The following is a 10,883-nucleotide window of genomic DNA, read 5'->3' as shown; positions in this document are numbered from 1 at the left end:
CCGCCGTAAGAACGGAGGGAGATACCGTTGGGGAGGAGAGGAAGAAGGGTTTTCCATTGGAGGAGGCGGAGGAGTGTGGAGGTGTTCCGGGGATGTCGATGACTGTTGGTGTGGTGGTGGCGGCGGCGTCGAACCTCGGGTTGCTCATCCGCCGCGTCGTCCATGATTGAGCTTCCATCATTTTGGTTAGAGAGAGTTTTTTTTCTTTGTCTGAGATCTGAGAATGTGGTGGTAGCAAGTAGAAGAAAGAGGGAGATGAATGTATTATTGGACGGTGGAGATTCAGATTTACCTGTAAACGTGTTGAGTAATAAGGACAATTTTGGTATTACCTCATTTTGCAAAGTATCTTTACCAGATACCCAATTACCACCCATAACTTTACTATCTAGTGCAATTTCCCTAAAAAAAAATAGTTTTCGCATATTCCCAGGCCATGACTGGGCCAGCTCCACGAGGTGAGCATATTTTTTGAAAAAAAAAAATAAAAAAAAATATATCGTCAAAGTAGAGAACACTGAATTTTCTCCATTTTATTATAGTTTTCTTTCTTTTCACCGAAATTGATAAAATCCTAAAAACGCCGTGGTCCGTGATTAAATGATCGCTTGCATTATACAATTTTATCAATCAGCACAGTCTCGTTGATTTCTATAATAAAGATCGGTTCCTAATTGGATTTTGATCGGTTTCTGGAAGAAGAAGAAAGGATGGGGAGATTGTTCTTGGTGAATTTGGAAGGCAAGTCTTACAGTTGTAGGCACTGTAAGACTAGTATCGCTCTCTGCGATGATGTCGTCTCCAAGGTTTTCTTCCGAATCTCTAGATTTTGCTGCTAAATCTTACTAATCTGTGATATTGTTTATTGCGATTTATATCACTGATCATCATCATATTATTCAAATTCACTGATTGATTGATTACATAAAATCAGATGATCTAAATTGATCGGTGGAGAATCGGTGTCGTTGCTTGCATTGTATTTTTTTTGACTATATTGCCTCTTTAATTGATGATCCGATTCTCAAATAGCTCATCATTAGATCAACTTTTTTAAGACTCTTTCTCTCCTATTTGGCTATGTGAATCTTGAGACACTGTCTCAATACACATTTTACTGATTTAATAGGTCTCATCTCGCGTATTAGATGCTAAATGCATTCGACTAGTTCATTCTAAATGCTTTTATGGTTGTATAAAGACTAAAATGTTTGGTTTGGGTTTTTAACAGTCGTTTCAATCCCGCCATGGGAAAGCTTACCTCTTCAGTAAGGTGTAAGTTTTTCTACTTCAGAGTTTGGTTTCGCGGGTGAGTTTATGCATGTTTACTAGTAGTGGATTTTTTTTTTGTGTGTGTGGACAGAGCAAATGTGTATGCTGGGAAGAAGGAAGATAGGATGATGATGACGGGTATGCACACCGTTGTCGATATTTACTGCGTCAAATGCGGCTCTTATGTTGGATGGAGATATGTAAGATTAAAACCATCCACGTCTTCCTTGGCTAATCTCTAATGTTTCTTGGTAATCAAACCTTTTGTTTGTTTTTTTTAATTCAGGAGTTTGCTTTTGAGAAGAACCAAAAGTACAAGGAAGGCAAATCTGTTCTCGAAAGGTCTGTAGTGCCCTGATTCATCTTAATCCCTGGTTTGGTTTTTGTTGGAGTTGAGATGATGTATTTGTTTCGTATTCATTTTGACAGGTACAAGGTCTGCGGACCAGATGGGAACAACTACTGGGTGGCGGCTCAAGAAGTTGAAGCCGGAGATAGTGATACTGATGAATGAGTGAATGAAATGATATTGCTTCATCATCTCAATAATTCACCATATCTGATTTGTACATTCTATCCTCCTTCCTTCGATTATTCTTTTTATGTCTTTTTTCTCTTTATGTGAACCATCTTTATCTTCCATTAGTACAAACTTCTTCAGAGATCAATTGGTTTGTGTTGCAACTACTTGTGGAAACACATGCAATTATAATATATCTCATTATCTTATCTGTCAAAGCGTTTCCTTCTCTAAAGTTCTTTACTACATGAATAAGCTTGGATTCATTCCTAGTCTTGACACAACTAGCCAAACTCACTTTGGTTTAAAGCATAGTTCCATTCTATAATCATATTGTTTCACTTTGTTTTACTGAGAAAACATGACAAGACGGAGAAAACATGACAACACTGAGATTCAGTGATATATAGTATCACTGTTATTAATGTTACAAAAGAGTATTAAGTGATCTGAACCAAGCTTAGCTTAGTGTTACTGTAGTTCATACACCATTCTCTCCGAAAGCTCAGCTCCCACGACTTTCCGGTAACTGATAAACATCGGTTCCAGTTGTTTACGAACTGCCATGTTTATGATCCGTAGTAAATCCTTCAAAAAACAATTTTTAACAAAGATTCAGAACTTGATGATCTGGTAAGAAACAGGAGCGGCTGCGGAGTAGTGAACTAGTGATAGGGGTATTACCTTGTACCGAAGCCTAGCTCCATTAAGACTGATAAGGATATTGGCAATGTCATTGCCGTTAACACCAGAATCGGAATCTGAGTCTTCATCAGAGTTGTTCATCTCCATGTCTTCCCGTTCCCTCGTGGACTTCACTAGTGTTTCAGAAGCTTGAGGTGCAGGTGATAAAGAAGCTTTAGTGAAATCAGACAACACAGAATACCGCTTTTTGTCAAGTAGAGGCTTAGCTACTTCAAATGGAACCCATCTGAAAACAAAACACAAGATCTCTCTCTCAGAAGTGACAACAAGTAAGAGGAGTTTAGTAGTAAACTTACTGGTAACGGAGAGGACATAGAAGCTCGGAAGGACGATAAGCTGCTTTATATCTCATCTTGTTGCAAGAATGTATATAGTAACCAAGATAGTAATACTCAAGAGCAGAGCAATGAGCTTGGTTCTGTTTCACCCAATCGATCTCTTGTAGTGCTGAGTAGTTTCCAAGAGACAAGGATGCAAAATCCGGATCCCAGAATAGGTATTTACTAGACAAACATTTGGGAAGAATGTCGATTACTCCCACAGCTATAAGACGTCCATCAACTCTGTATTGTTGATGGTAAGAACCAAAGCCACAAGGAGGAACGTTTTCATCATCATCATCACCATCACTTGAAGGGAGAACTTCGATCAACGGAGTGTCCACCAAAAACCTTTTGTATGAAGTTTTTGAGATGCTTTCTGGCTCATCGTTATGAACTCTAAGTTGATAACGTTTGTATAACTCATACTCCTCTGGATCAAAACTTGACCGTTTCAAATGTATCTCCAGCTTCTTCTTTCTTACCTGAAGGTTTGTGGAACAAGACTTTGTAGTTGTTGTAGCAGAGGGGAGGCTTTCACCTTGATCTCTCTCTGAGGAAGTGACTTGTGTAGCTGAAAAGAAGTTGATATGGCCTTTGCAGACCTTAACAGCCAAGCCAGGGAACTCTCCCACCTTGTTCATTTCACTTAACAACTTCTCAGAAACAGTCTCTGCGCTGTTGCTTCCCTCGCCTTTATGAGATGTTTGTGTTTGTTTTATAGCAGCTACAATTGGAAAAGCAATGTTGCTGGTGTACAAGAGTTCTTCTGACCCTTCAGCTAGCTTCTTCCTTTTAGCAGAGAGAACTTTCTTCACCGAAGATTTTGGAATCTGAATGTTAGAAGGAAACTCCCCGCTCTGTATGCATCTTTGTACCGCATTATCAATTTGTTCAGACAAATCTTTCATGACTGGTTCCACTTCATTGTTTTGTTCTCTTTTACCAGAACCAAGTAACTTTCTCACCGGCTCTGAAACTTCCACATCTTGATCTTCCGCTCGCTCTCTCGGCTTCAGATCTAGCTCACCATCCAAGAACCTTTATATACAGCATCACAGAAACAGTTAAAGAGAGAGAGTAAGTTTATCATTCAGAGACTACGTTGAACAAGTTCATTGACATAACTTACCTTGGTAGAGCTTTCATATATTGATCCATATAAATTAAAAAGGAAGCGGGCATCTAAAATGCAATACCTTTCTAGTCTTCTACGGACTCGTTGCTGCTCCTTAGAGGGAACAAAATCATTTGCTCTCAAGCGGATAGTGTAAGAAGGGCAACAAGTTTTAGCCATCTCAGGTTTGTAAAGGTAGCAACCAGACCGTCTCCATCCACGGTCAAGAAGAGCTACTCAAAAGAAACACACATCAAAAACGATCACTAAGCTCAGATAAGAATCAAAATGATAAAATAATAATTCAAAACTATCATAAAAATCAAAACTTTATTCCACACTTTGTATCTACACATATCAAAAACTATGAATCACAAGATGGATGCAACAAACCTTGATAATCATGAACAGTGAGTCTCTCTGTCCACAAACCTGCATTGGAGATAGATACATAGTTAACAATGAATAAGCTAGAAACATAAGCAAAGGTCGCATCTTTATCGATCAGATCATCGTTGTAAGTATCAAATTGAATGGAGAGGCGACGAACCGTGAGAGATGCTGGAGCTGGTAGGGGATTTACAGTAGCCGCAAGTGGATGTATTGCGCCCACAATCAGCGACGATACTCTCTCCACCACGGCTGCTACTCGCCTTCGACGACATGATGATCGGAGAGGTTCCGATACAATTAAGCCGATGAGAGTCAACGGTGGCTCTTATAACCCTTTAAAGCTCTTTCCCGGAGAAGAAGAATTGGAAGAAGATGTTTCCCTCAGGAAATAATAATGGGTCAACGCCGTGTGATTTTTACCAATGTAAACGACACGAAGTTCCCTTCGTTGTTGAGGAAACGTCACGCGTGTTTTCTATAATTTGTTTATAGAATACACACACAAGAACTAAAATAAATATATTCTATTGTTCATTGTGATTTGTCAATAGTTTAGATTCAGGTCAGAATTTTTAACAAAATCTAACTTTGAGATGAAGATTTAAGGAAATTTAAAATTTATATATACATATCTATACGAGATTAAATGGAGTAACATATACTTGGAACCACTGACTTACTACACGATGAAGCTATCGAGTGGTATAAACACAATTACTTCATATATGCATTCTGAAGGCTGCACTGCATCAACGGGCCATAGAACTGTGTGTTTTGTGAATAATCGGTCAATTGAGAAATTACTCAGTTTTTGCATGCATGTCTATATATTTTTATGGTTTGGTCAGAAGTTCGGATGCTCTGCTCAGAAGAGATGCTGGTCCAAACCGCGCGCTGCCACGACAATCTGAAGCTTCATGGCTTTGCTTTATCGCTCGTTTGTCGTCTCTCATGATCGTATTTTATGGCTAATGTCGCAAACTTTTTTTTTTCAATTAAATATTTACTTTATTAATAAACCCGAAACGGGGATTCAAGTTTCGGTTCAAACAAAATGAAATGTCACAAACTTTTACTTTAGTTGTTTCCTAGTTTTCAAATTCTCTTTATTGAGCTTGTAAATAACTTCTTTTGTGTCGAATAGATATTACAATGAACCAAAAACATAATAAAAAGTTTGGATCCACCAAGTGTATTTTAGGCTAGAAACTACTTCGTGAAACCTTTCAAAATTATGCGTCTCTATTTAAGTTCAATCATATAAAGAACATTAGGTTTTCCTTCGGCCAATACTTTTCATTATTATGTTAATTGAAATATCTTATATAACTGCAGTAACAGTTGAATTATTGAAATACAAATTTTGATTATATATTTTGAACTACCCGAACAAATAACATAACCATCAGTAGGTAAATAATTTTCTTATAAGAAAAATCCGTAATACAGTTATGCAGTACTACACGATATTTCAAAGTTTCTAGAAGAAAATAGTAGAAAAGGGAAAGCTACACGTTTGGCACTATTAATATAGTAATTTCTTATAAGAATTGGTTTTGAAACTTTTGATAAGTAATGGGAAAATATGAAACCTATTAAGAAAAAAAAGTTAGATAATACTACGACATTGACCTAGTAGTTAGAGCCTAAACATCACTTGCCAAGAATTAGTACCCAAATTGAAGTCATAGTGTTATTCTGATAATATATTCAATTTTCTTTTTAGATTCAAATATTTAATTAGCGTGTATATTGTATTTATCGGAATTATGCATGGAACATCATAGGGAATTGAATGTGAGTTAGCATTTCAATGTGAGACCGTCCTCAACTTTTTTGACTCGGATAAGAACGCAATTCTCGCTCTCTGAGAAATATATTTTCCTATAAAATACTGAAAACATATAGCAGACATGTTCATCTGATTATACTAACCGAGATGATTTTTAGAGCTGTACAATTTGATATAACTCCAGTGGTGCCTGTATAAAGATAGATGTGGATTTGTTGATGGTTTAGGATACGATCATTTTGCTGTGTCATGAATTTTAGAGATTTCTTGATGGTGTCTAAATATATATAGTCATGTCCAATTTTTTTTTTGCGATAGTTAATAAAAATTATGAATCGAATTCGGTTTGCATTTGTACAATCATAAATTTCACCACAAATACATATATGTATTTTCATATTTAAAGTTAGGAAACCACTTTCTTAAACTTAGTATCTCGACTATTATTTGGTAGTTGGTTCTCACTACTATAATGGAGTAGAAGTTTTTGTTCGAAAAGTTGCCACACATCAGTTACTTAAATCAAGATTGCTGTCCATTAAGGGCAGAGCCGGGCTTGAGCATACACCCACGAAACATTTGAATGGGGCCCCCATTTTTGTGGGGCCCCCATTTTACAAAAAAAAATTATTTATACATATATATTCATATATATTTATATATAAATGTAAATATTGAATTAAAAATAAACAAAAATACATTTATATTATGCATAAATTTAACTGAAAGTAACAGGTCTTTTCTTATTATAATTTAAAAATGAATAATTCTTTTTGATAAACAATACAATACATAATTCAAACTAAGTTTTGCTGAAATAAAAATTAATGAAAATATTATTAATTTTTTTTAAAAAAAATTTAAATAGGGCCCCCAAAACTTCAGGACCGGCTCTGATTAAGGGCTAAACAACTTCCATAGGTGTGATTGCACTAACACAACAGGATTGACTGGTTGCTCTCTCAATAATAGTTTTAATAATAGTAACACAAATAAACTTAATTTAGAAATCAAAGTTGCTTTTTAAGGTTCCCAAAACTTGGAACCCGGACTTGTGTTTAAAAACAAAACACTATGCAAACTAGTGAATGTTCATAATAAAGGCACGCATATACAGCTGAAAATATTGTATAAGATAAAGTATGAAATATTTGGAAATATATGAGTTTTGTATAGAAGAGTTTTGAAAATTCTAATCGGCGACAAGCAGACAGATATATCTAAACCTTTTTGTGCAGAACTCATAACTTTTGTTTGCCATCCAGATCCAGTAATTGGGTGCATGCCTACTTTTAGATCGTGAAAATCTGTTTCTAAGAAATCAAGGGTAGCTAATTTGTCTGCACAAACGAAATAAAAAAGTATAGCTAATTTAATTATGCTTATGATGTTATGATGTCTATTAAGAAACTTGATGTAAGTTAACTGGCCGGATGATTCCAAATAACATAAGCCATGTGAACTTTGACTTTGACACCGAATTAACCTGTTTTGAAAAAAATATAAAAACAAAATGCAAATTTATATGCAAGAGAGACAAATATATTTGTAAGTACTGTTATGTTGTTTAGTGAAGAGTTACTTTGTTTCTAAAAACAATGTTTGGTTTTATTCACATTGTCATTTTATTCCTTGGACCATTTTCTTACTTGCTTCGCATCCCGTGCATGTCTCCTCTAAATCACCACCATTGATACATTTGTATATACCCATGAATATAAATAAACGGCAGTTAAAAAGAAAAATAAAACAAAATGAGATTTAGTTCGAGTTTTCCTTTTCTGTTTTAAATTATTTTTGCTTGTTAAATCCCTTTTGTATTTGGCTTCAAGTGTCATTAGGAATCAAAAAAAAAATTCTGTTAAAACTACTAAACATGCAAAATTGTTGTTAAACGAAAATAAATATTTGCTTTTAATGTTAAACATATATTCTTTGACACCGGATTAAACTTAAGGAAGGATTATCCATTTTTGTACCGAGGGATGACTATTTTTCTACATATTACATTTTGTAGAATTTTAATGAATTGCAAACCGTTATATATATTTTGAATGTTATATTTTCTTGTATATATAAGAATAAGATTTTGAATTTCCTCCCCTCTGCAGTTGCCGACCAAGCTCCCTCAAGTGTCACATCTTTGTGTAAAACAAAATACAAAACTACCGTTAAATAACTTGTGAGATTGAAGTGTCATTTCTTTTGTGGAAAACAAAATAAAAACTTACTGTTTAATAACTAGGAAGTCAATCTGTTCACACAGTGTCGTGTTATGATTATTCCTTATCATATTCATGTCATCATTATTCATTGTCATGATGTTAATATTTGCGGGTATTGGTCAATAATAACGATCGATCATATAGAAATTTACGATATGGTTTATTTTTTTACCTTCGAATCTGCAACAACCTCTGACCAAAGACAACGACTAAACCATCCTCTATATTTTGTGCAATATGATCTCAAATCCAAAGACCACTTCGCATTTGCACCCCTAATCTAGAATGAAATATATTTGAGTTTATTTCAATCGTTAGAACGTCCCATACAAAAAAAAAAAATTATGCAACATGAACATCTATACGTGTATATACATGGTAACATCATGGGACGGAGGCCAAGATAGGTTAGGACAAGGATAAAGAAGAAATCTGCAAAGATCAGTCTCTCCCAAATCCCAAGAAAAAACAATGCATTAAGCATGCATTTCGTAATAAACAACTCATCATAAAACGACACATAACTCGAAAACCTCTCCCCCGACAATTTATCAATTTATTTATCTTTTAACTTGAACACCATTACTAGATCTCCGCATTTATATACGAGTATACAAGTAACAAGCCCTAAAACGTAAACACTTGATTAAGGATTATAACTGAAAATGTCTTTCCCCCTGAAAGTTCGTAGCGTACGTGGCAACAATGGAGGAGGAGGAGGAGGGACGGGGACAAAGTGCGGGAGGTGGAACCCAACGGTGGAGCAGTTGAAAGTATTGTCTGACTTGTTCAGAGCCGGTCTTAGAACTCCGACCACAGACCAAATTCAGAAGATCTCTACAGAGCTCAGTTTCTACGGCAAGATCGAGAGTAAGAATGTTTTCTATTGGTTCCAAAACCATAAGGCTAGAGAGAGGCAAAAACGCCGTAAAATCTCCACTGATTTTGATCATCATCATCAAGAAAATGACTATATCTCTCATCATCATCATCGTCAACCATCAACTAGAGGTAACCTCTTATGATTTTTGCGATACCAATCTATATCTAAATGTTTTTCTGGTTATTTTCTATTTCCCCTAACAAGTCTTTTAAAAGAATTAAATAATTTCATGATGATATACAAAAATGTATTTAATTTGTTAAGGATGATAATTGGTACTACTTGTAGATGTTTTGGAAATAAACGAAGACGAGGAGGAGAGGGTAATAGAGACGTTACAACTCTTTCCGGTGAATTCATTCCAAGAATCCAAAGTGGAAAAAATGAGAAGCAGAGTCAATAACCAGTACCGTGAATACATACGAGAGACCAACACGACCACGTTTCTTTCCTACTCATCATGTGGAGCTGAGATGGAACATCCATCGCCGTTGGAACTTCGATTAAGCTTTCTTTAAATTCGTGATCACCTAAATAATGTCGTGGAAGTCCGATAAAATTCTAAAAGAAGTCATGTTAGGAGATCTTATGTATTTTGAATTATGACTCAGAATATCCAATGTATCAATTATGACAACAAGTCTAAGCTGCAGCTTTAGCAAAAACAAAAAAAGATATCTAACCTGCAGTTACTTACTTTCTGTTAGTTTAATAGTATATTGTAAGAACTAATATCATGGAAGCTATTACAGAAGTTTGACATGGAAAATTATAGTCTACCATGGTACACACATAAAGAGCTATTTGGTCCGAGACAAAAAGAGAGAGAGAACAAGTTTTAATCTAATGCATCTTTTATTGTGCTAAGTATTTTTAATACTAATTTTGTACTATTCTATTTAGGGGTGTTCAATCCGGATATCGGTTCGGTTTCGGTTCGGTTTTTTTTGGTTTTCGGTATTTCGGTTAGTAAAATATAACTACCATTCTAAATCCATATTTACTTCGGTTTGGTTCGGTTTATATACCGTCGGTTTTCGGCTTATTCGGTTTTATACCAAAAAACATAATTATTTTGTTTGAGATCATATTATATGAATTTTAGAGTCATATTGTCAATACAGTCATTTATTAAAAATATATTACATGTTCAAATAAATGAACAAAAGGTAAAAATGCCTCCACCATCAAATAAAATAATCAAATCTATAACTAAAATCAAAACTTGAAATTTTAAAAATAAAAATATGAAACAAAATAGAAACATGAAAGAAAAGTTTTTCCACTTCTCCATATTTAGTGTTCATTAAAGTTATACTTTTTCAATTGAAAAATTTCCATTAATTATTGTCTATCAAATTTATAATCTTCATATTAATTTAGTGAAGACTAAAATAAATAAAAAAAATCAAAAAAGACTTAGAAAATAAGATGTATGAATTGCGATGTATTGTTATTTAGTTATAGTTTAAACATTTTACAAATTAAAGTTTTTTATTACTATAAAATTATGGTAATAGTTATTAACACAAATTTAACTTATGTAACAAATAGATTTTCATGTATTGTTATAAAATAGATACATATTTACATGTTTCTACTTTTAATCGGTTTTGTTCGGTTTATTCGGTTTAATCAGTTATATACCAAACCATA

The 10,883-nt window shown here is 34.5% G+C and overlaps 3 protein-coding genes across 3 annotated transcripts; 2 read left to right on the top strand and 1 right to left on the bottom strand.

The window, feature by feature from the left end:
• The first annotated feature begins 501 nt into the window (after positions 1-501).
• Positions 502-2,001, top strand: LOC111215752 (protein yippee-like At3g11230). Its single transcript, XM_022719809.2, has 5 exons — positions 502-806; positions 1,232-1,275; positions 1,364-1,472; positions 1,559-1,614; positions 1,702-2,001. The coding sequence occupies exons 1-5, from the start codon at positions 711-713 to the stop codon at positions 1,784-1,786; spliced, it is 390 nt and encodes a 129-aa protein (XP_022575530.1). The 5' UTR covers positions 502-710; the 3' UTR covers positions 1,787-2,001.
• An 89-nt stretch (positions 2,002-2,090) lies between these two features.
• On the bottom strand, positions 2,091-4,722 carry LOC111215751 (arginyl-tRNA--protein transferase 2). Its single transcript, XM_022719808.2, has 6 exons — positions 4,485-4,722; positions 4,328-4,366; positions 4,017-4,167; positions 2,794-3,858; positions 2,477-2,723; positions 2,091-2,380 (listed from the first exon to the last, which is right to left on the bottom strand). The coding sequence occupies exons 1-6, from the start codon at positions 4,597-4,599 to the stop codon at positions 2,264-2,266; spliced, it is 1,734 nt and encodes a 577-aa protein (XP_022575529.1). The 5' UTR covers positions 4,600-4,722; the 3' UTR covers positions 2,091-2,263.
• Positions 4,723-4,917: 195 nt separating this feature from the next.
• On the top strand, positions 4,918-9,867 carry LOC106345515 (WUSCHEL-related homeobox 5). The gene is made up of 2 exons (XM_013784713.3): positions 4,918-9,355; positions 9,516-9,867. The coding sequence occupies exons 1-2, from the start codon at positions 9,010-9,012 to the stop codon at positions 9,743-9,745; spliced, it is 576 nt and encodes a 191-aa protein (XP_013640167.2). The 5' UTR covers positions 4,918-9,009; the 3' UTR covers positions 9,746-9,867.
• The last annotated feature ends 1,016 nt before the right edge of the window (positions 9,868-10,883 follow it).

Source organism: Brassica napus, chromosome A5 (genome assembly GCF_020379485.1).
Source record: "Brassica napus cultivar Da-Ae chromosome A5, Da-Ae, whole genome shotgun sequence".
NCBI lineage: Eukaryota > Viridiplantae > Streptophyta > Magnoliopsida > Brassicales > Brassicaceae > Brassica > Brassica napus.
Note: the sequence above shows the minus strand (reverse complement) of the source record. Positions and strands in the feature narration are given on the sequence as shown.

Excerpts from the sequence above, each read along its gene's own strand:
- LOC111215752 (XM_022719809.2), top strand. The coding sequence starts at position 711 with ATGGGGAGATTGTTCTTGGTGAATTTGGAAGGCAAGTCTTACAGTTGT. Across the intron at positions 1,276-1,363 it reads GCTTACCTCTTCAGTAAGGT|AGCAAATGTGTATGCTGGGA; the intron begins GTAAGTTTTTCT and ends GTGTGTGGACAG. Across the intron at positions 1,473-1,558 it reads CTTATGTTGGATGGAGATAT|GAGTTTGCTTTTGAGAAGAA; the intron begins GTAAGATTAAAA and ends TTTTTAATTCAG.
- LOC111215751 (XM_022719808.2), bottom strand. The coding sequence starts at position 4,599 with ATGTCGTCGAAGGCGAGTAGCAGCCGTGGTGGAGAGAGTATCGTCGCT. Across the intron at positions 4,367-4,484 it reads CAGCTCCAGCATCTCTCACG|GTTTGTGGACAGAGAGACTC; the intron begins GTTCGTCGCCTC and ends TCTCCAATGCAG. Across the intron at positions 4,168-4,327 it reads CACTGTTCATGATTATCAAG|CTCTTCTTGACCGTGGATGG; the intron begins GTTTGTTGCATC and ends TCTTTTGAGTAG.
- LOC106345515 (XM_013784713.3), top strand. The coding sequence starts at position 9,010 with ATGTCTTTCCCCCTGAAAGTTCGTAGCGTACGTGGCAACAATGGAGGA. Across the intron at positions 9,356-9,515 it reads TCGTCAACCATCAACTAGAG|ATGTTTTGGAAATAAACGAA; the intron begins GTAACCTCTTAT and ends TACTACTTGTAG.